This window comes from Carassius gibelio, chromosome A10, assembly GCF_023724105.1.
Source record: "Carassius gibelio isolate Cgi1373 ecotype wild population from Czech Republic chromosome A10, carGib1.2-hapl.c, whole genome shotgun sequence".
Classification (NCBI taxonomy): Eukaryota; Metazoa; Chordata; class Actinopteri; order Cypriniformes; family Cyprinidae; genus Carassius; species Carassius gibelio.
In genome coordinates, this window is record NC_068380.1 from 3,226,055 (window position 1) to 3,251,156 (window position 25,102).

General features: G+C 36.1%; 2 protein-coding genes across 4 annotated transcripts in view; both read right to left on the reverse strand.

Annotated features, from left to right (window-relative positions):
- Window positions 1–18,572, reverse strand: part of LOC128020828 (tetratricopeptide repeat protein 28) — a 230,979-nt gene extending 212,407 nt beyond the window's left edge. The window contains exons 1-2 of one of the 2 annotated variants that reach the window (XM_052607572.1): window positions 18,142–18,572; window positions 8,894–9,181 (exon numbers count right to left, since the gene is read on the reverse strand). In XM_052607572.1, the coding sequence (XP_052463532.1) occupies window positions 8,894–9,181; window positions 18,142–18,171 (318 nt within the window). In that variant the 5' untranslated portion in view covers window positions 18,172–18,572. The remainder of the gene's footprint in view (window positions 1–8,893; window positions 9,182–18,141) is intronic. The other variant, XM_052607573.1, reaches the window with a different exon arrangement.
- Window positions 18,573–19,023: 451 nt separating this feature from the next.
- Window positions 19,024–24,701, reverse strand: pla2g3 (phospholipase A2 group III). 2 transcript variants are annotated; one of them, XR_008185406.1, is made up of 8 exons: window positions 24,040–24,701; window positions 23,619–23,751; window positions 23,358–23,492; window positions 22,174–22,460; window positions 21,948–22,077; window positions 20,950–21,075; window positions 20,072–20,780; window positions 19,024–19,815 (listed from the first exon to the last, which is right to left on the reverse strand). XR_008185406.1 is itself a non-coding variant. In XM_052607578.1 (7 exons), the coding sequence occupies exons 1-7, from the start codon at window positions 24,581–24,583 to the stop codon at window positions 20,570–20,572; spliced, it is 1,566 nt and encodes a 521-aa protein (XP_052463538.1). In that variant the 5' UTR covers window positions 24,584–24,701; the 3' UTR covers window positions 19,024–20,569. The 2 variants fall into 2 exon arrangements, 1 of the variants encoding a protein (XP_052463538.1); XM_052607578.1 differs by having other exon boundaries at window positions 19,024–20,780.
- Window positions 24,702–25,102: the final 401 nt, after the last annotated feature.

Sequence of the window (25,102 nt, forward strand, 5' to 3'; positions counted from 1 at the left end):
TGTTTACCATACAGGGAGTTATTACATTGACTTTATAGGACCTATATAACATGCATGTAACCCGTTTGTGGAAAGTTGTGGTGTAAAAACCGTGTGGATGTGGGTGTGGCTTGAGGACCGAGGCATGATGTCATCACTGTCGCCATAACAACAACTCTGATACATCACTGTCAGAAGTCTGTGTGTTCTGATATGATCTCATCGACTGTAGTCTCATCTAACTGTTTTGTAGTCTCGGCTGTAATAAGAACAGTGTGTTGTGCTCAAGGATGCATCCATGCTTCCCCCCGGTGTTCACTTTGGGAAGTGCAGGTCTTTTCGAGAGTGTGTGTGTGTGTGCGTGTGTTTGTGTGTGTGTTTGTGTTTGTTTGTTTGTGTGTGTGTGTGTGTGTGTGTGTGTGTGTGTGTGTGTGTGTGTGTGCGTTTGTGTTTGTTTGTTTGTGTGTGTGTGTGTGTGTGTGTGTGTGTGTGTGTGTGTGTGTGTGTGTGTGTGTGTGTGAGAATATCACAGTCATATGTCTAAGAAATAAATTGGAAATGATTTTAAGTGTATAGATAGATTTTTATTTTAGTATTATTTATATACAATTCAATTTTTATTAATATTTCGAATTAACCTTTAACATTATAATTGAATTTTTCATTTTAGTGAAATTGTTTTGTAATATTTAATTAATATTTAGGTTTATTTTTTAATATAAGTTCAGTTGAAGCTCAGTGTTACTTTGTACATTAACTTTTTTCCAGCTATAAATTTTAGTGCTTCAAAAAAAAAAAAAACTACTAAATTAAGTAATAATATTTTTTAAACTTTAATTTCAGTTTTATTTCAACTGACAAAAAGTTTGTAATATTTAAGTTTACGATGATAACCCTGGTATAAAACAGAGATCATTTTAGTTAATAAAAATACAAACAAAAAAAAAACAGCAGAGAAAATTATACAAAACACTGAAAGGCTTAATATATATATAGAGAGAGAGAGAGGGATTTTTTTGTTAAAGTAATAATAAAAAATAAATAAAATGAGCAAATAAAATTTTAAAATGAACAACAAAAATAAAAAAACAGAAAAACGTTTACAAATAAAATTAAACATTTTAAAGATAGATAATAAAAAAAAAATAAAGTCTACAAAAAGATCAAGACAGTGCAACTGCTCAGTGCAGAAACAAAACATTTTCACAAATTTTGGAAGAATCAAACTTGTAGAAAACTAGCTTGAATCTTAAAACTGTCAACACTTTGAGAACAGAGTACGAACATCTCGGTACAATCTCAGATTACCTATTAATAATACACGTAACAAGACACAGCCGTCAAAGCGGCACGAATGCATTCTGTACATGATACAGCTAGCCGATGGTTGCATTCATTCACGAGCAAACCAGACGCATTCACATCCTTCTAAAAACAATGAAACACCTTCTGAATACTTGGCTTCATCTCAAAGACGGAGTAATTCCTCTCTTATTCATCCATGATGTCAAGAGCCAGCACTGCCAGGGTTCGGCTTCTCCCATGTGGCAATGCATGTTAAACTGAGCGAGAGGACACAAAGCCTGCAAAGCAGTGCCGTCTAGGACACTTTCAGCCTCGAGGGCCCCATTAACATGAAAGGGTCCCGAGAACTCGCACAAACATAGCTGTGTGGAGTCCATACGAAGCCATGCCACACAACAGACCCAACTGTTTTAGTTTATTCATCCAGCGAAGCACTTCAGGGCCTGTTTGTGAATATGTAAATTGAAAAAGAGAAACGCAATGGGCGTAAAGGGAGCAAAATGAAATGCAGAGCACAACAGGAATCCAAAGCTTATGATGATATTTACAGGGCTTGAAGTGATATTGTAAGGGACTGTTCCTGATGACCGTGAAATAGGAAAACAATGTGTAATTCAAAACAGCTTCATTAAGGGAGGGGTGATTCAATAATACAGAAGGGTCAGGATGCTGCCCGTCTAGATTAGCAGATTTTTATTTGATTTGCTTAAATATTTTAACGGTGATGCTTTCTCTTTAAGAATGTCTTGGAAAGGCTTTAAGCATGCCGACAGTCACTCGAAACCTATTTGTCTTTTTGTCTTTAAATGCATTCTCTTTAAAGCGTCACCGCTGCCTTCAACAAAACGATAAACTTCCTGTCATTACGCCTAATCCGCTGGCCTCAACTGATAGTTTAGTGCAATAAGAGTTATTTAGATGTTAAATATCAAGTGGTTAATATATATATGTTTATATATATATTATTAATGTTATTATTATTATTACTAATAAAAGTGCATTATTATTTAAAAAACAGCTGGTAACACTTCAGAATAATGGTCCATTAGTTAATGTTATTTAATGCATTAATTAACATGAACAAACAATGAACAATACATGTATTACTGTATTTATTAATCTTTGTTAATGTTAGTTAATAAAAATACAGTTATTTAATGTTAGTTCATGCTAATTCACAATGCATTAACTAATGTTACCAAGCACAACTATTGATTTGAATAAAGCATTAGTAACTAAGATTAATAAATGCTGTAGAAGGATTGTTCTTGCTTAGATCATGTTAACTAAAGTAGTTAACTAACATTAACTAATGGAGTTAAAGTGTTACCAAACAGCTTAACTCTACATTTCTTTCCTAAGTTAAACTAGTCAAAACTAGACAGTTTCTATTCACTTCTCTATTCAGCTTGACCCAAATTGAAATGTACCGGTGTATATCATAACTAGATCTCTGGAGATTTGAGGCTGCGTGTTTTTGATGCAGTATATGCCATGCTTGCATGTCATTAACGCTGAGCCCCTTTTCAGCACGCTTCCCTGAGGAGAAGATTACGGTGTGGTCTGAATATTGCTTTATAAGAACAGGGTGCCAGAGATGTCAAGAGAAGCTCGAGCCGCAGTGCAACATGGGAAAACGAGCCTGTTGGGGCTGTTTCTTTGGCATCCAGAGAGGAGAAGAGACCGTCTAAAGATCTTCCCAGACTCACAACAATGAATCAAGACTTTCAGGAGGGACGTGCAGATTGCATAAGACACTTTGATTTCAAAACACAAGACAGGTCCTCTCTGTCTACAGCAATACTGTGATCTGAATGGAATGTCCTTCGTATAAAAGACCAGACAGGTTCTCCTGTTTCATGACATAACGACGGTTGATTGAAGCGCTGCTGCAGAAATCAGTAGACGAGCATGCATTTATAAAAAGTTGCATGTTACAGGGATTTTACCAGGATTCATAAGGTTTTTGAACACTGAGAACAGTAAAGATAGAGAGAATGATAGACAGAACTATTGAGAGACAGAACAACAGAATGATAGAGTGATTGAGCATTAGCATGTTAGTCATAGATAGATAGATAGATAGATAGATAGATAGATAGATAGATAGATAGATAGATAGATAGATAGATAGATAGATAGATAGAGCCACAGAGTGATAGATAGAGCCACAGAGTGATAGAGCAACAGATAGATAGATAGAGCGACAGAGTGATAGATAGAGAGACAGAGTGATAGAGCAACAGATAGATAGATAGATAGATAGATAGATAGATAGATAGATAGATAGATAGATAGATAGATAGATAGCGACAGAGTGATAGATAGAGCTACAGACAGACAGACGGACGGACGGACAGATAGATAGATAGATAGATAGATAGATAGATAGATAGATAGATAGATAGATAGATAGATAGATAGAGCCACAGAGTGATAGATAGAGCCACAGAGTGATAGATAGAGCCACAGAGTGATAGATAGAGCGGCAGAGTGATAGAGCAACAGATAGAGCAACAGATAGATAGATAGATAGAAAGAAAGAGCGACAGATAGATAGACAGAGATAGATAGACAGATAGACAGATAGATAGATGGATAGATGGATAGATAGATAGAGCCACAGAGTGATAGATAGAGCGACAGATAGAGCAACAGATAGAGCAACACAGTGATAGAAAGAGCGACAGATAGACAGACAGACAGACAGATAGATAGACAGATAGATAGAGTGACAGAGTGATAGAGTGACAGAGTGAAAAATAGACAGAGCAACAGACTGTGATAGAAAGAGCGATAGATAGATAGATAGATAGATAGATAGATAGATAGATAGATAGATAGATAGATAGATAGATAGATAGATAGATAGAATGCACTTTAAAACAGGTGAGGAGCATCATTCCTCCGCTGTGCACTGATCTGAAAATTGCTAGTTATTGCATGCTTCAAATTTGCATTCATGCAGCAGTTCATGCATAATCCCTCAGTCTGTGTTTAAACAACGGGGTCCACGGCGTGTGTCTTTGATCAGCGCGAGGCCTGCGAACAGAACGGACGCAATCAGATTTAAGAAATAAAGAAGGACAGGGTAAATCTGCATGAATTATCGGCCCTTTGAAGTCACAGTGGCCCCCCGGAGAAACATCCAGGTGTGAGACTCTCCACGGTCTTCACGTACCTGCATGTGTGCAAGCTCAAGAAACACAGCCTGGCAACCGCACAGAATGAAACCGTGCCTGGGACTTTTTGTAATAAAAGGGATAACATGCAGGGAATGTGAGAAAAAAAAAGTCCAGAAAAATGCTTTCAACCCGAAACGCTCGATCTAAATGACAAAGAGATTAAAAACCCTTTCAGCGTGTTTTTGTGTCGTTCACGCACGTGTTTTGATGCACAGTGGATCCCACTGTTTTCTCCTTCCCATGGGCCCTCTAAAGAGCCAAAACACGGCTGTTGTGCCAACACGGACATCTATGCGAGGCTGGGAAGACGAGGAGGGGAGGTCAGCGCTGACAGAAATAAATAGCATTCTCAGAGCTGTCTTAATTAAAGCTGAGCTCAGCCGGCGACCCCGCCGTGACGAAACAGCGGGAACATTGCCATGACCCTGCCCTGCACGTCATGTCACCTCCATGCATCTTCACTGCACTGCATTCATTTGGCCATTATTTTTCCAATTTATTAATTAGCACTGATCAGTTCTTTCAAACTGTTTGAATGAGTCATGAATGAGCTCAAGGATTCATTCGCTTCATCACTTGTTAATTTGCATGCTTCAAAATGTTTAAGAAAGAAATACATGCTGGAATATACTGCTATTTATTACTATATACAATTATACTGATGCATAGTATGCACATTTTCCTTCCTTGTATGCATTGAATGAAAAAAAAAAAAAAACTTGGATGGTCCAATGACAATTACACACACACAATAATTTTTTTGGTTATAAAACAAATAATTTTTTGTATTAAATATGAATGATTATGATATATAAATATGTATATTAAAAATGACTAAAAAGGCAAAAAAAACTTTTAAAATATAAAAAATTAGTTTATTTAATTATACATTTAAGTATATTTAGTATTAAATTATATATTCTTTCTATATTAAGTTGCCATTCATCTATATAATAGGTTAATATAGCACACAATTTTTTTGCATAAATAATTAATTTATTTATTTATAATATAAGATAATTATATACATATATATATAATATATTACTGTAATTTTATATATATATATATATATATATATATATATAATTACAATAACAAAATGCTATTCTTAGCTGCAAAATCAAACATTATCACAAGGCTGAAAAAAAAATATTGAATAGTTTTTTAGTCATAGCGCCCAGCTCTGACACCAAGTCCTCTTAAAGTGAAAAACATATTGAATCTGCATCTCCGCTCACACAAACACTTCAAACCATGCATAAACACAGCTAAAACACTGTCAGGTGTGAAGTACTGGCTCACTGAGCAAGTTTGACAACAAAAAGACCATTTTACTCTCTAAATTCAATTCTCTTTTCCCTTACATTTAAGAGATATTCAGAGATGTAAACACGAGTCCAGATTGAAAAATATTTTCATTCATCAGATCAAGTGCAATCTGAGCTCAAGATTAAATGACACTCAATATTAAACAGTGGCTTATAATTCAATCTACACCATTTATCATTGATGTGTTTCATCATTGACTTTGGTTTTTTCCATGGAATGTGATCAAATTGACTATTAAAATGCATACACAAATTAAAAAAAAATAATTATTATAATAATTATTAAAAAACTACAGTAAAATCAGTAATATTGTGAAATATTATTATGAATCAAAAGAACTGTTTTCCACTTGAATATATTTTAAAGTGTATTTTATTTCTATGATGTACAGCTGAATTTTCGGCATCATTCCTCCAGTCTTCAGTGTCACATGATCTTCAGAAATCAGTCTAATATACTGATTTGCTGCTCAAGAAGCAATTAGAAAACGGCTGCTTTTTAATAATTTCAAGGAAACCATGATTTTTCTGGATCTTTTGATGAATGGTGCAAAATAGTATCTACTTGAAATATGAATCCTTTGTAACGTTATGTCTTAACTGTTACTTTTGGTCAATTTAATGCATCTTAGCTCATTTTTTTTTTAATCTGAAAGAAGAACTTACACCATCATACCATACAGTATTAAAAAATAAAAAAATAAAACAGAATATGACCAATCAGAAAACAATAGCAACTGCCTAGCAACATCTTATCAATCAACCAATCAGAGCACTTAAACTCAAAAACTATAAAGTATTTAAGGCAAGCAAAATATCGCTTTGAAAAATCTACTTTTATTGCTATATTTAAACAATTGTATAATTTCAATCAATTTTTACTTTTGAATTCATTTCAACTGAACTGAATTGAACAATTACATTTCTGGAAGGAACATCGAAGACAACGTTTACACTCCATTAAATCCCTGAAATATAAAAGAGAAAGTCATAACTTCATATTTGTTTGTTTTTTAGGAGTTTTGGCAGAAAAGCTCTGCATGTGCATGTGTAACGATTAAAGCTGCAGAGTTTCAGGCCTGTAAAGTCGGTGGAATGATGCTGTTATTGCAGTTATTGTCCTCGCAGCACAAGTTTGCTGTCGAACCCGTCCAGGATTTCCACAACAAAACAGCAGTTCGTCCCCACACCCACTACTTCCTCCTATTCTGCTCCAACAGGAAGCACAGCCTCTGTGATACTCGTTCCCACAAAACGTCCTCGGCTAGATCCCGAGCGCTGCACTTGTGGCGCTGGTTAGTTCAAACACTCCCCTGTCGTGTCTCATAGAAGCCCGCTGCTCAAAGAAAACCATGTCACACGTTTTGGTTGAGTAAAATGCAACCCATGTTTCTGTGCCACGCGAGAAAGTCCCGCCTCTCTGGCTCCGTGCACCAAATTAAAAGTCAGAAATCAGAAGATTGGCAGCAATGCATAGAGAGGTTAGCGTTCCTCGCTGGGTTTGGGTTTTGCCACATGTGTTTTGGGCCGGGTGGGGAGGGGACTGTGTGGTCAGAGCGAGACCAAACCGAAGTACCACTCACGTCTGCACAAAACACTCTTCTCTCAGAGCGTTGAGTTGCGTTATGAATGAGAAAAAAAGGCCATTTTAATATTCTCAGCTCTTATTAAAGCCAACATGACATGACTAGAGCTGTGAAGACCCCACACATGTGTGGGTCACCCAGTTCAAAGTAGAACAAAAACACGATTTGAACCTAAATTGATATAATATAAATATGCTGGCCGATATTTTTATCCACAGCAACTTATAATACACTAATTTAAGATGCAGTACAAGCTCAAGAACACTGATAAACTGTTATTTATTCCAATTATGAAAGAAAATCAGAAATCATTTTAATATGCTGATTTGTTGCTAAAGAAAATGTATTATTATTATTAATGTTGAAAACAGTTTTGCTGCTTTATAATTTTGTGGAAACTGATGCATTTTTAACATGATTCTTGAATGTAAAGTTCAAAAGAACAGCGTTTATTTGTAATAGAAGTTTTTTTGCAAAATTATAAATGTCCTCGCTGTCATTTTTGATCAATTTAATGCATCCTTGCTGAATAAAAGTATTAACATCTTACAGACCAATGACAGATAGCATGTAAATGATGGCAAACAATATATATACACTATATGCTGAAATGACTCGAAAACGTATTTTACACAACATGCACACAAATGAAAAACTGAAATGTTTATAATTTGTTGACACAAGCAGAAACTAGGCCAAATATCGGCTAATAAATCATCCAAACCAGTTTATCTATAACTAGCAATGACTGAAGAATCTAACATAACATTGGTGATCTGCAGGAGTTAAAAAATATGATGCAGAGCAATCTTTGTCAGTCAAACAAAGTTTTTGAATGGCAGATACTAGTGTAAATGACTGCAAACAATACATACATTAACTGCTATAATGTATCAAACCCTTAATTTTACATGATATGCGTGCAAAAAAATTATAATTAAGTGCATATACGTCAATGACACATGAAGAAACATCCGCGAGGTTCTCAACCAATTCTAATCCACTCAATATTGCCAAATATCGTCCAATTAAACAGATTTTGTGGGGAACTATGTCAGAAACTGAATCCAACTAATCAAATTCTCTCTATATAATGAATCTAGTTTTATATTTAGTAAATGTCAGAGAGGATATCGCAAAAAAAGCCTGTGAAACAGTTGTTTGTTAGTAAGTCTATCACAGCGTGCCCTTTTCTCGATGCCAAGAGCAGATGAGCTCCACTACCGCGATCATTTTTCAGATGTGATGTTCTGCTTTGAGCGTCTGTTAGCATCACAGCTCAGAAATGTTAAGCAAAGAGGCAATTTGGCAAGTTCTCAAGCTCTCCGCTTGTTGCACCTGCAATGAATGCTAAAAGAACAAACAAACAGACGGAAGACAGCGATGATCTGCTTCTCTGAGCGGAGGAAATACTGTATAGAGCACATGAAGACGACGAGCAGGGAACGAGAGACGTCTTCACCTGTAACCAGGAATAAAAGATGTGAAGCCCCGCCCACACACTCACCTTCGGCCACTTGGGGTTAAGGAGGCGGGCTTTGACTGCATCGTCCAGGGCGGTCTGGTACTGGCCCAGTTTGAGGTGGGCGGCCGAGCGGTTGCTGTACAGGATGCAGTTCTGCGGGTCGGCGCGCAGGGCTTCTCCGTAAAGCTTCACGGCCGTCTGGAAGTCTCCCAGCTGGCAGGCCTCGTTGCTTTGCCGCACCTTCTCCATGAACTCGGCCTTGCTGAGGCCCGGGCCGTCGGTGGCGGCGTGCACAGCCCTGCCCAGCGCTCGCGCTCCAAACAGACCAAACTACACAGGAAGACACACACCAGAGAGACGCATTAGTGGATTCAGGTTATTACCTAAATTAAACATGCTTTTCATGCAGCAAAGGGTGCATTAAATTCATCAAAAGTGACAGTAAAGATTTATAATGTTACAAAATATTTATCTTACAAATATTTCTTTTGAACTTTCTATTCATCAAAGAATCCTGGAAAATAAAATGCATCACCGTTTTCACAAAAATATGAAGCAGCACAGCTGTTTTCAACATTGATAATAACCTGAAATGTTTCTTGTGCAGTTTTCTTGACTGAAAATTCAGCTTTGCATCACAGGAATAAATTACATTTAAAATATATTCAAAAAGAAAACAGCTGTTTTAAATTATTTTAGATTTATTTTGATCAAATAAATGAAAACTTGGAGAACATACTAATTTTTTTTTTTTTTTGATGAATAGAAATATCAAAATAATAGCATTTATTTAAAATATAAATCTTTTGTATCAATATGAATGTCTTCATCACTTTTGAGGAATTGTATGTGTTCTCACTGTATACTTCTTTTTTTTTTTAAATAACAAACAAACGTACAGCCCCTCAATCTTTCGAACAGAAGTGTCATGACTTGTAGTTTTTTTACGTATGTGACAGATATGTCAATAACGGCAAATATTCACACTAATTGTTAAAACGATTCAAACACTTATTTCACACAAATTGCACATAAAAGAATAACAGAAAATTTAAAATTATCTCAATATGGTCAATCACTGGCCGATTGACCATCCGAACCAGTTTATCTATAAATAGCAATGACTGAAGAATCTAACAAACATTACATAATGACATGTTTGCAGTTAGCATATTAGCATAAAGTCTTAAAAGCACAGCCTAGGCGTCAGAGGAAGGGTGATCAATTGTTTTTGGTGCATCTTGAATGATTATTGTAAGTGAGAAGTAAACAGAACCTCACTCACGTTGACTTCGACTCACCTCTGCTGTATTTGTATGCCTGCATTTGTTGTGTTCAACATGTAGCAGAGCGGCTTTGCAGGGTTTTAGGATTATATTGGCAGGGGCTAGCACAAAGCGATCACAGAGGAACCCTTTTTCTTAATCTCTTTGGGAGTATGAAGGAAACCCTTGAAAAAACTCAAAGCTCAGCAGTTACAGCCCTTCTGAAAGGCTGTAAGAACAGGCCATGAAGCTGAATGTCACAGAATACTAATTCAAATCAACTTCTGTAAGAGCACACACTAATGCACTGAAATGTTGTACAAACAGCCGACAAAATAATAAATATATGATGCTTCTCATAACAGACAGGATGCCTGATAATACCATTTTCAATTCAAATGTTAATGCATTTGTAGTACTTCTCACAATGCATTGTTCTGGGATGTTTATGTACATAAAAAAGAAACCCTGAGAGGAGCTAAGACTGTTTTAGATGCATAGAGTACATAAATATTCAAGCAGATGTAATCCAGCTTCACTTGCGTTCAAATTTTGAGGTTGTTAAGATTTTAATGTTTTTTAAAGCTCACTAAGGCTGGATTTATTTGATAAAAAATACAGTAAACAAGATGCTGTAGTTTAAATCCATTGCATATGCACACATGATGAATAGACATTGCTTATGCATGATATTTGATGTGAAGAGCACATGAGATGCATTGTAAATCTGTACCAGTTTTCATGTTTTAAATGAAATCAAGCATTAAAACATAGAACTCTATCTGGATATGCATTTCATATTTTTGAAACCTAGTAAAACAGTGTTTAAATTAAGCTATGATTCCAATGTTGGCTTTATCAGAATATATTTATGCATTTTATATTGATTTAAATTGATGATAGAATGGCAATTATATCTGCTTTGGTGAAGACACAAGTATGAATATACAGTAGGTATAGAAAAGAATCACCCCCCTTTTTGTTGCTTTCAGCCTGAAATGAAGACGGACATTGCAAAGTCTAGATAAGTTTGTAGAGACGGATCACAACAGACTGAAGGATGCAAATAAAGCAAAAGGTGGCTCAACAAAATACTGAGACAAGCATCTGATCCTTTTTCCAAATCTATTTTTTCTGACATGGTCTTTTATGATCCTTCACTTTTATGTTTGAAGTTGCACTTGAGAAAACTAAATCTGTGCCTGTCTTTATTTCCGGCTGTAAATCAACAAAATGTGATTATTTTAAAGAGGGGAGATTCTTTTCTTTTCGATTTGGTTATGTGAGCACAACAAAACATTCGCTAAAATAGCTGAGGAAGACTAAAGGAAAATGGGTCAAAATTGCTAAAGCTATTTCTTTCAAAATAATAGCATGTATTCCAAAGCCACAGCGCCGGCATCAGGCCGTGCTCATTGTTTTGGCTGTGGGGTCGATTCCTCGGGGAGACACACACCAGTGGCTCCTGCTGACTTCAGAGAACACAGGAAATTTACGACTAGCCACCTAAGAGTTTCACATCTGGAGAAATCCCAAGAGCGACAGGGAAAAACAGGGAGGAGACGGAGAGAGAGAAAGTTAAACAGCAGGCGAAGAAAGCCACTCCAGCCTGTAATCTCACACACAGGCCACACCCCTCTTCCCTTCTGCAGGAATTCTGGGATAGCACAGCGGGATAATTACTTCCAGAGAGGCCAAAAGGAAAAGCCGGAGCGCTCGAGCAACAGAACGAGAGAAGGAGAGAAACAAAAATGGGCAGGTAGAATACTGCGCATCAGCTGGATGGAAAATAAACGCAAAGAAAAGGGAGTGAAGCTGAATTTTACACTGATTTACAACAATGACTCTGAGAAACAGAAACGAAAAACAGTGTATTCAGCTCCTCTGAGAGACTCGGGGTCAGAAAGAGAAGTTCATGAAACTTAATGAGCTGCCCACATCGACAGAGTTTAAAGGCATCATTAAGACGCATATGTAATAAGCAGGCAAACACATTATACTTCCTCCTAAAATACCTTCTTTTAGCCAAAATCTAAAACAGTAATCTGTGCTTCCCAGACAATTTCCATCCCAGAATGCACTGCAACAAGCTTTGTGAATCCAAAATGAATCCAAGATAGCAATACATTTAATTAAACACTGGAAAATAATGATATAATACTCAATATTCAGCATTGTGTCTATAACGCTATATAATGTTAAAGGCAAGTAACACTGAATTAAACACGACTGAAATAGTATTTTCCAGCAAAACATACTCCAATAATCCTTTGTTTTATTTCTAACTTAAAACATTTTTTGCTGGAGGGCAGTAAAATGGATTAAAAATAGACCACCAGAAACTCTAAAAAATAATAAATAAATAGAATAATAATAATGGTAAAAATTAATATTTTATTCTTTCTCTGGCTTTGCCTACTTTACATTTTAAAATTATTTCTATTATTTTATTTCTATTCAGCATTTGGGATTTTTTCATGTGCATTCTGGAAAATGGTAGCAATTTATATATATATATATATATATATATATATATATATATATATATATATATATATATATATATATATATACACACACATACACACACACACACAAATACATAAAATGCTATTATTTTCCAGAACATAAGTCACATTATATAATTTAATTAATGTCAACCAAAACATGCACACACTTTTGTATTTATATAGATCAATGGTCTTTTTCACATCAGACATCTAATTAAGATTAAATAATCATGGCCCCATTAGTCACAGATTAACAAGCCAAACTCTCAATTAAAAACTCTCAGCCAAAAAGCAATGAAAGTTGCTCTGACACCAGAACAACCACCAACATGAAGTCAATTAATGCTCGTTTTAACATTCAGTTCTGTGGTGTGGTTTGAACGCGTCCTGTTGTTCTGAAGCTTCAGGAAAGTCTGGCGAGATCTACATCCACCCTGCAGGCCAGACACAGATAACAGTGTTAGCCGTATTTATGTTGGCCGCTGTCTATATGGGCAGATAATGAGAGCCTTGGTGGAGCTAATTCTGAACAGACAGATTTGGTCGAGTCAGTGAAGAGATGGAGCCGGTGGTCATCTTCATCTTCAGCTGAGACAACACAGAGAAGACCTCACAATTTAGACCAGCACGAGCACATGTACAACGCCAGCCTCATCTCACAGTCCAAAAATAACAGCTGTAAACAGTCCACACACGTATTCATCCACACGCTGACTGTAGTCACGGGCTTCTCAATGATCTCTGGACACGCACTAATTCAATTAGCAATCTGATTGATTATCATTGAGTCCACACGGCCAGAGAACAGCAAGACGGCACCAAATCTGAGCTCAAACCAGTACTGTCAAATAATGATCTTAGAATAATTCACTATTCAATGCAAAATTTGGATACACAAAAACAAAAACTGAAACACATGTCCTCCCAAATTTACACATTGGTGTTCAGAAACTGAAATTAAGCAAGTAGGTTATTATTTAATAAATTCCAAGATAATTTAGACTAACCAAAGTTTGGAATATTATTTATTTATTTGTTTCTTTCTTTTAATTTTATATTATATTTTATTTTTTTATTTATATATTTATATTTTTTATTGTATTTATATTTTCCTTTTGTAAGAAGCATCTCATGCTCACCAAGGCTGCGGTTATTTGATCCAAATCTACAATAAAAACAGTAATATTGTGAAATATTTGTACAATTTAAAATAACCGTTTTCTATGTGAATATATTTTAAAATGTAATTTATTTCTGTGCTCAAAGCTGTATTTTCAACATCATTATTCCAGTTTTCCGAGTCACATGTTCCTTCAGAAATCATCGGCTGCCTAAGAAACATTTCTGATTATTATCAATAATGAAGACAGTTTTGGAGCTTTATATTTTTTGTGGAAACCATGATAAAGTCTTTTTTTTTTTTTTCTGAATTGGTTATGAACAGCAAGTCAGCATTTATTTGAAACAGAATGTTTATAACATTCTAAATGTATTTGTTGTCACATTTAATGAATCATTGCTGAACATACGTATTCATTTCATTAAAACAAAAATCCTTAACGTAATCAATTTCACCTACTAGCTATGCAACTGCTGCAAATATGAATGTGAATGCTAAGTGAAAGCACAAGAGAATGATAAGGCAGCAACATTAACAATGATGTATCTGCTCTAATGATCAATAAACTAAATCTGACATCTGTTTATGCACGTCATAAACTGAGGACACTGAGGACAGTGCTTTAATGTTTCTGGCACGGTGTGTGTTTGTTATTAGTAACAGCACTGGATTATCCAAGCATGAGGTGAAAACTGATTTGGGTAAAGATCTATAAAGGCTGTTTTTCCCTCATGCTGAGTTCTTCCTCTCTGATCGCCACTCACTTCAAACCCAGCCAATGCTTAAACTCAAACTAACACCCCCAGACGCTAACCTCAGCATGCAAACAAGACCTTTTAACCTGCATAGAGCCGGCACACGTCATGACAATACACAGACACAACAGTGACCCTCCAAACCAATAAAGTGACTCTCAATAAACCTGTCAAGAGCCAGGCTTGTCAAAGTTAAACAAAACGATTAAAATGGTTTTTCTGTAACTGAAAAGAATCTGGAATAAAATGAAATATAAACGTGTCGCTGTCAACAGAGCTGTTTCTGACAAAAGGGTGTTGTTTTACACGGCCACTGAGGAGATGCAAACATTTCATGAAGACCTTAAAGAATCATACCAACTTGTGGAAACTGGGCCTCCAATGTTCACTTTAAGAACAGTGAAAGATATGAAATGACATTTTGCTTAAAAATGAAAGTGACATTTTTGAAGACAATTAAGCATGCTTTCAGCAACGTACATACATATATCTATATCATAACATATATATTGCATCCTGCCATTATTTTTAGTCCAACAGTTTGACACACCAAACAAAGCTGATCCCTGTGTCTCACTGCTTCCGTGTCTGTCTGGCCGTTCGTGATCCCACCCCTCGGTCTCGAGCAGGTCAGGAGGCTGAGTCACATTCCTGGGAAAATGAAAACAAGCCTCTCTTCTGGCAGGCATCAGGCGGCTGATGGAGAAGCTGATGCCCGCTCAGAAGAGCTCACGAGATGTCGGCTCGACTTTACACTATCTGTCTGTCCAACAGCTGTCTGCAGCCTTCTGCCCAAAACCTTTCCAAACATCTGAACATCTCACAAACATCTAAAGACTGACCCCATGATGCTGGTTAGAAAATACAGCTGCTCACCAGCGTATGCTGCACTTTGTAAATTAGCTTAACTAGCTAAAGCTAAAAGTTCACCCCAAAAGGAACATTTGCTGAAAACGTCCTCACCCTCAGACCATCCGAGATGTAGATGAGTTTGTTTCTTCATCAGATTTGGAGGAATGTAGCATTGCATCATTGTCTCAGCAATGAATGCAGTGAATGGGTGCCGTCAGAATTTGTTTCTTACAAACACAGCCTTTTTCTTCACAAGATGTTAACTGATGGACTGGAGTGGTGTGGATTATTGTGATGTTTTTATCAGCTGTTTAGACTCTCATTCTGACGGCACCCATTCACTGCAGAGGATCCATTGTTGAGCAAGTGATGCAATACTACATTTCTCAAAAAACAAACTCATCTACATGTTGGATGGCCTGAGGATAAGGACAATGACAGCTAATTTTCATTCTTGGGTGAACTATTTCTTAATATGCAAATTCTATTGAATATTTCTTAATATTCTTAATTCTCAATAATTTCTTGTTTACCCGACACCCGCCAGACCTCATGATTTGTAAGTTATTCTGCAGCTGATAAAGTGCAACTAACAATATAGATATGAAAACAGCACATAAATAAGATTTTAAACTCAATTAATCAAGCTCTACAGTATGTTGGCACAAAACACTTCTCATTTTGTAAACTGAAAAAAAAATGGAAACAATTTTGACTCAGAAATTGCTAATAAATTTCCCAAATAACTGCAAAGAGTTGGCAAGTAACACATTGAATTAAACACAACATTTTGAATTAGAAAGAAATAATATGATCTTTGTTTTGAAATGAATACATTCCCATGTTTGATTTTAAGGATATTTTTGTTCATTTTTGCATCATATACAATTTTAATATTGCATTTGGGTTACGTAACATCTACATTAAACCAGCTAAAAAAAACTACTTTGGCTGGACCATAGTAGCTAGTTGGTGCATATTCTTTGCATGATATTTTTTGATCAGGATGCATGTGTGCATGGAATTTTTTTCTGGAAAACAACTGATCAAATATGACTGGAGGCATGGGAAAGTTTATCTTTGAGTACAGTTGCTGTTCATGGTTGGGGACTATTGCCAGTAAATATTTCATTCAAGATGATATGTTTACTCTGCCAAAAACACCAGCTAGACTGAAGAGTCTGCTGTCCCACGAAACACCCCCAACTGATTCAGTTGGACATTTTCTCAGTGTCTGGGTTCAGAGAAAACACAGGTGCACCCATGAACATCCTGTGAGTCTGAAAACACCACATGTCATGGTCTGCTGGAAACAACCACGGGGACAACATGATGTGAGCTACATCCTACTCCCTACTGAGTGTCACTGACAACATCTGACTTCCTCCATCTGGATAAAAGAAATAAGAAGAAGAAAAATATATACTAAAAATCAGTATATAAACACTAAAGTGTATATAAATAATACTAAACTGATAAGAACGAGTCATATTTAAAACACAAAAAAACAATTATATTTTTGTTTAAAGAAAATTAAGCCTGTTTTCAACAGCGTTCATATATTTGCATTCTGTCATTTTTCACAAATGAGAAAAGTTTCAACCCAAAAATTCTGATTACTGTAATACAAAAATTAAAATCTCAAGCTTGTGAGCTATATATTTATATGTTTTAAACAAGGCAACATGATGCATCAAGTTCTCAAGCTTGGATTTCTTTCTCCACTAAATGCAAAAAGTCAATAAAGTCTTGATAATTTGACTATAAATTCTTGACAGTGCAACTATATTTATATCTAATTCTGTAAACTATAAATTAGCAAATAAAGACATTAATTACTGATAATCAAAGAAAAGTCTGCAATATTGCTTTTGAAGTACATTTTAAGCAATATAATGTACACAAATGTCAAACACAGACCTTCATGGAGACAATGTCAAAATAAAAACATAATAAACGAAGACAAAATAACATTAGCAGCAGCACAAATAAAGTCAGCAAATAGCAGATCAATAATCCTATGACAATGCAATGCATGCTGGGAGTAAATAAATCAGCAATACTGAACGATATGAAATTGTTTGCACAACTCTGTCAGATGATTTCAACAACATAAATAGTTTGTCTAGCATGTGTCTTTAATAGGTTCATATAAATTCAGGTCTGAGACTCAAAAAGGCCTGTGTCAGGGATTCAAAAAGTAGCTTTATTTTTACAGATTTATACACTTTTTTGCCATTTATCTGACACTTTTATCTAATACATTGAAAATGTATCTGTACAGTAACCCAACGTGAAGCGTTTCCACATCAACTTGTGCAGGGCTTGAACCTACAAACTCTAGGTCACCAGCCCAGATATCACACCATTCATCTCATTATGGATTTTCATGATGCCTGTCATGATTTCTTACTGTCTGTGATTTTTTCAGCATGATTCAGAATTATGAAAGTGTTCAATTCAACTTAAAAATACACTAGGTAATTTATCCCATTAAAGCATTTCATGCAAACTCACTGTACATCTAGGGTTAACAGCAGCAATGACATGTTACTCAACAACAATCTAAACTTGCATAATAATAAATATTAAAAAAAAGAGTACTGGAAGGAATTTCAAACCGAAAGCATGTCAAACTTGACAGTTTTTAGTGTATATGGCTTTATACATGAAAACAGGAAAGCCAGCTCTAATGGAAACACACCGCTGTAATAAATCCAGTTTTACATCACATTGTAACACAACACAATCCAGCCTCACGTTTCACACCATTTGTGCGTTTATTTACCTTTTCGCGTCTTGTCCCTTGTTTCTCCATCCTGTCCTGCTTTAGTAGTATCCAACTGTTTCAAACTCTCCTCCCATGATCCTTCACACGCTCCGAGTGCATGAGAAACAGCCTCGTTACCAGACTAAACGTGTTGATACATCAATGAATTCACGCTCGGGAACGTTACTTAAAGAAACGCGCAGCAGTTCTTCAGAAAACAGTTATTCCAGAGGAAAGTTCGCCATGTTTTTCTTCTCTCCTCCCGGTAAGAGGCGGTTCAGATGCTTTCAGTAGTTCAGGGCTTCAGTTACTCTTTATGACATCAGACGGAGTTGAGTTACATACTGTGACTAGGTACTATCGGCCTGAATCACTAGATGTGACGTCACTGGGGCGTCTTTCTGAACTTTTACTCTGTCAAATTATTGAGTGACCAAATATTTTTAAACTGTGACGATGTAAACATGTAGGCTACTGACCATTAAATGACTGTCCGTTTATTAAATAAAAATAAAAAAATAAAAATTAAAAAAAAGTCCGTTTAGTAGCTAAATTGCGACAGCGCAGCTTATTGCTGTTTGCTATTATAGTTATTGGCTGTTGTTATAAATTACGATATTTTAAATAATATGATTATAATAATATTTTAAAATATGTAATATATACAGTAAATATATAAATATGTAAAATATAAATGATTTACAAAAATAGGCCCACCATGATAAAATGATGATAATATGAAAGTACTATTTATTGATTTATTTTGGTGGTAGCCTAATGACTGATTAATATATAAATGTAGGCCTATCAATTTACCGTGTAATTCACCATTTACAAACAAACAATAAATAAATAAATGTGAGTGTAGGCCATACTGGACTTGAACATGACCAAAGTCGATTCATATAAAGATATCTTTATTTATTAATTTACATGTTATTTACAATTGTACACACATTTACAACGCTCGCTTGTTACATAAATTCAGATATAGTGCAATATTAGGTAGGTGAGATAAAAAAAAAAAAATATCGTAACAAAATATCCAGACATTTTCAGCGCATGCGCAAATGCATCCTGCTAGTTAAAGTTAAATAGTTATGACTTAAATGTTCACGATGCATTATTTCATTTAAGATATGCCTAAGAATATCACTTTCAAATAATTACAATATATATGCCACTTAGAAGTTGTCTTTAAATGCTCACTTTTTCTTGCAGCTTAAACAATTTGTACCATATTACCCAGTGCTTTAAGTGGCCCAAAAGAGGTGGCGGTACTCTATTATAGCCAATATATATATATATATATATATATATATATATATATTCTGTTTTTATTTGTTTTGTTTTTGATGAGTCCCCTCAACAACAACTATATAAAGGGGTTTTATATACAGCAGTCAACATGTGATCTTAATTATAAATCCTTTTATTAGTTTGTGGATTTGCTTGAGCTAGAAAGAACTACTGAACATAAATAAAATGTGCAAAATGATTTTTAATAACTCCCGAACTGACTCAAATGATTCGTGAACCCGTTATGAACTCTAGAATTGATTCAAATGATTTGCGATCCCCAAACTGACTCAAATGATTCGCGATCCCGTTCCGAACTCCCAAACTGACTCAAATGATTCGCGATCCCCAAATTGACTCATATGATTCGCGAACCCGCTACGAACTCCCGACCTAAATCAAATGATTCGCGAACCCGCTCCGATTCCTCGAACTGATTGAAATGATCCGCGAAGCCGCTCCGAACTCCCGAACTGATTCAAATGATTTGCGATCCCCAAACTGACTCAAATGATTCGCGATCCCGCTCCGAACTCCCAAACTGACTCAAATGATTCGCGATCCCCAAATTGACTCATATGATTCGCGAACCCGCTACGAACTCCCGAACTGACTCAAATGATTCGAGAACCCGCTACGAACTCCCGACCTGACTCAAATGATTCGCGAACCCACTCAGATTCCACGAACTGATTCAAATGATTCGTGAACGCGCTACGAACTCCCGAACTGACTCAAATGATTCGCGATCCCGCTTCGAACTCCCAAACTGGTTCAAATGATTCACGCTCAATACTCCGTCCGAACCTGGAAGAAGCTCTGAAAAGCGGCAGCGCAGGCAAATGATTAAAACCTCTATTAAAACAGATGTCCAAATGAACTTACTGGTATGCTAACATCACTTTCTGGGCGCACAGAGAGGTGGCGGTATGCTCAAGAGCTATATTTGGAAGTGGCGGTACTGAGTACTGGTGCATATCGGCTCACTTAAAGCACTGATATTACCCCATAACGAAGTAGCCTAGGCTAATTAACACTCTGACCTATTATATTAGGCTAAGCTATTTAAGCACAAAGTTCTCCATGTGTGTGCATGTGTGGCAGGTTGTGAGTTAAAGTGTATTATTGTTAGTTGAAACAGGCTTTATTATTGTTTCCGTTTAGGAAGTCTAGGTTTCTGCAGTTTAGTGTGCATCCTGATGCATTTCTTATATAGTCTGACTGGAGAGTCTTTTCTCTTGGAGCGCTTGGGGTTCATCCTCTTGAGTTTGCGCTTGATGTCCACTAGATGTCCTCCTCCTTTCATGTCTTTCCTCCAGTTTTGGATGAGCTGTGTTTCTGATGGATGACTTGAGCAACTAAATAGAAGAGAAAGCACAAAGAAGCACTTTGATTGGCTGTCCATTCTTTTAATTATTATTTGTATTACATTATTCTTTGATTAGTAGATACATTGTCATTCACAGCACAAATTTGGGGACAGTTAACCTGAATGAACCTACGTTTAATCATAATGTCTATACCAACCTTTTTCCGTTGACACAGTTTTCAGACTGTGGCAGGGTGAAGCAGGATTGTGAAACGAAATCCATCAACAGTGAATGCACAGGGTCCGTTTCATCCAATTCTTTGGACAAGATCTTCCGGACGAGCCTGAGAAAGCAGCATGTATCAGTAGATAGCAGAGAAAAATCATGCACAGATTAACTCAAAACCTGCATACATATTCTTGACTTGCTTAAAGGATATATATATATATATATATATATATATATATATATATATATATATATATATATATATATATATATATATATATATATATATATATATCAGACCATCCACAATGTTGTTTCTTCATCAGAACAGATTTAGAGAGATGCAGCTTTACATCACTTGTTCACCAGTTGATCCTCTGCAGTGAATGGGTGCCGTGAGAATGAGAGTCCAAACAGCTGATAAAAACATCACAATAATTCACAAGAAATCCACATCACTCCATCAAATAGCATCTTGTTGAATGAAATGCTGCATGTTTGTAATAAACATATTAATATTTAGGCACACATCAAAATCTACAAACATTTGTTTAGAGATGGTTTGGACAGGTTTTGCTCATAAACATTTCTTTACCAGGGTTTTTTTTGTTTGTTTGTTTTGTTTTTTTTTTACTGGAGAAAGCAGTGTGATGTATAAAATACTTGTTTGAAGTTGTTTGAAAAAATGTCTTGATGGATTTGTTTCTTACAAACACGCAGCTTTTGTATTCACAAAATGTCAATTGATGGATTACTTGTGGATTATTGTGATGTTTTTATCAGCTGTTTGGACTCTCATTCTGACGGCACCCATTCACTGCAGAACATCTATTGCTAAGACACTGATGCAATGCTACATTTCTCTAAACGTGTTCTAATGAAGATACAAACACATCTATGTCTTGGATGGCAAATTTTCGTAATATTAATTTGCGCATCCCTAGTAGAGGCATGAATTTTCGGTGGATATATTGAGTGAGCATTCACCTGGCAGTACAGTTGCAGTGGTAAAGGGTTCTCATGCCAGGGTTTTGTAGACCAAATTTCTCCTGTAAAGCAGGGATCTGTAGATGGCATGAATCCAAGTCTCTGTAAAGCTCACACATCTCAAACTTGCCTATGAAAAACAAAATCATTTAAAAAGTGAAGCACTTAATAGATTTCCAATATACTCGATTTACAACAGATCTGATAGGAGTAATATTTAGCTCACCTTTTTGTGGTCTGTCTGTTGTTATATTTGGTGCATCTGTCCAGGACCGCGGTGTTGTAACAGATGGTTCTGGTGATGTCGAAACTGGACTCGGTTCTAAACTCTTGCTCCTGGGATCTTGTATATTTAGTGATTGGTCTGTGTTTTTGGTGACCTGGTTTTGTCCCAGAGTGATTGCTTGGTGAAAACTGGTTTCCAGCATCTCCATGTCTTGGTCTGGGAGTGTGTCGGTGTAGTTTGCTGCATCTTTCACCACAGCGTATTGAGCAAGTTCATAAATTGCACACCTGCCAATGAGAAAACCAACAAGGTTCTGTAACTGTGTACACAACATTATGTGCAGCTCAGAGATTACAGTATGTACAAATCTCACCAAAGTGCCAAGTTTTCAAAGAGAACAGTTTCCAAAGTTCAACAAGGTTTTTGCTTGTTTTATGTCTGACAATTTAAGGTTTTAAACCGTTTGCATTTTATCCTCAAATTAAAAATTCTACCATTATTCACTAAATCTGATTTTTTTTTTAAGAAACCTGTGCTGATTTAAAATAAAATAAAATATTGTATTTTTAAGTTTGAAGTGTGCACGCAACATCTGTGTACATCATTTCAATTTTTTTTAAACTTCTATTAAAGAATACTTTTACTCAGCAAGGATGCAATACAAGTTAACACATTTCTAATGTTACAAGAGATTTTTATTTGAAATAAATGCTTTTTATTCATCAGTAAATCCTGGAATAAAGTGTGTCAGTTTCCACAAAAATATGAAGCAGCTCAACAGTAAATGTTTTTGTGAAGCAAATCAGCATATTAGAATGATTTCTGAAGGATCGTGTGACACTGAAGACTGGAGTAATGATGCTGAAAATTCAGCTTTGATCACGGAAATAAATTACATTTTAAAATATATTCAAATAGACAACATTTATTTTAAATCGTAAAAATATTTCAGAATATTGCTGAATTTACTGTATTTTTAATCAAATAAATGCAGCCTTGGTGAGCAGAAGAGACTTCTTTCCAAAATTATTAAAAAGTCTTACCAACACAAGTTCAAACGTTTGGTTAAAAATAATTTTGAGTTTTTATTGTCTTGTTTTACTGTTATTATTGCTTTTATTTTCTGAAAAGTGAGACTTTTTTGCAACAAAAAGGAGCTAAGTCAAATGAAACTGGATACATACATGCCCCACCACGTTCTCTTGGCACACTGCATCTGCTGAGAGAACTCAAAGCAGCGCATCTTTAGCACATTGAAGTATCCGTAGCCCACGAGGTTGGACATGGTATTATTAACACCCAGGAGACAGCGGCGGAACCTGAAGTGATATCACAAGACCTGATCACAATGTCATAAGATACAGTAATCCGAGACTCTCTGGTTTATGTTGGATATGTCTCATGTTACACAACTCAACACGATTGAACGAATGATGCTCACATACCTGTTGTCACAGTCGCAGTGTGATAAAGTGAAGATGTTGGTGTTAAAGACACCATGGTTGTATGAAAAGGAAGCAATGGTGTCTTTACAGTGGTCGTGTTCTCTGCAGCATTTATCTGTATCTTCAAAGACACCTGCAGAAGACAAGAAAACAGGTAAAAAAAAAATATTTAATTTTATAATTTATTATACATGTGCAATTTACATGTTACATGTGCTTTATCTAAACATTTTAAGCATGCATTTAATTTTATTTTAATGTGCACTTGGGTCCAAAAATCTATTTGTTAAAAAAGCTTCCGTTTTCAATGTCATCGCAGACCAGTTCTAATAAATAAAGATCAGAATATGTCAAATTATAAGTAATTAAAAAGCACTAATAATTTATATATATTTAAATTGATTAATATAATCCAACTCACCCAGGTCACCAAAGGCCATCGCCTTATTTCCTGAGCCACACCACAGAGTCCCTGGAATCATCCATGCTCGCTTTGAGCGGTGCAGCATCTGTCTGGAGCTTTCTCCACGGTCCTGGTGCTCAAATCCATCAGATCCAACACTCCTCAGGTCTCTGGCCCTCCGTACAGATGCTGTAAATTCCTCTGTAAAGCCTGCAGCCTCACAGGGACCGTGAGGATCAATCAGCTCCCTGATGTCAAAGCGTGCATCAAGCGTCTTTGAGAAAGAGCTGTCTTCCCAGCACCTGGACAGGTAACTGTCAATCACAGAGTGCTCATCACTTGTCATGCAGCTAAAAAGGCTGTTGTTTTTGTTCCAGATGCTGTCATACAAGAGAAGAGACGTCTGAGTCCTTCTGAGAAATGCATGCTGTATTTGCCCACCTGAAGTGGATCTAGTCCAAATACAGAAAGTGCTGCCTTTCTCAGAATTGTCAGCACTGTAACAAGAATGAACCAGCGTTGAAAGGTATAAAAAAGCCTGTAAAAGGTGATAGCTTTGCATTTTTTTAAGCAAGTTGAATAATCGTACAGCAATTTTGTGTGTTTTTTTTAGAATGAATGAATGAATAGCCAGAGGTTCTGAAGGATAACTGGGTTTGAATCCCTCATCTCCGTGCCTCAGCTCCTCCTTATTTATACTCCGATCCGTATGTGGGATTTTCCTTGCATTGTGGCTCGTGGCCACATCAGAACAGACGGGTGGGATGACACAAGGGGGTGTGTCTTTAGTAAATACAGACGTGAAAGCACAGATGTCTGCACACACATTTACATAAAGGATGATTAATTAGATTGTAAATCCTCTCTGTTTCCTGGGCTCACATTAGTATAATTATAATTATCTCTCCGGCTGATCACTATCATCTTTTAGTAGTGTCAACAATGCCCTCAGCAGTAAACATTTAATATCTTATTACTCACGATGAAATGATTCTTTACAACGTGACAAAAAGATTCAAACTCCACGTGGGAGGAGAAAGAAACATACGATCCAAAACTATTACATTTGTGTGTTCAGGTT

Bases quoted from the DNA above. Each gene is read 5' to 3' on its own strand.
- pla2g3 (XM_052607578.1), bottom strand. From the start codon at position 24,583: ATGCAAAGCTATCACCTTTTACAGGCTTTTTTATACCTTTCAACGCTG. The intron at 22,461-23,357 runs GTATGTATCCAG...TCTCATTGGCAG, and splicing joins AAGAGAACGTGGTGGGGCAT to GTGTGCAATTTATGAACTTG. The intron at 20,781-20,949 runs GTTGGTATAGAC...TCTTCTATTTAG, and splicing joins AACTGTGTCAACGGAAAAAG to TTGCTCAAGTCATCCATCAG.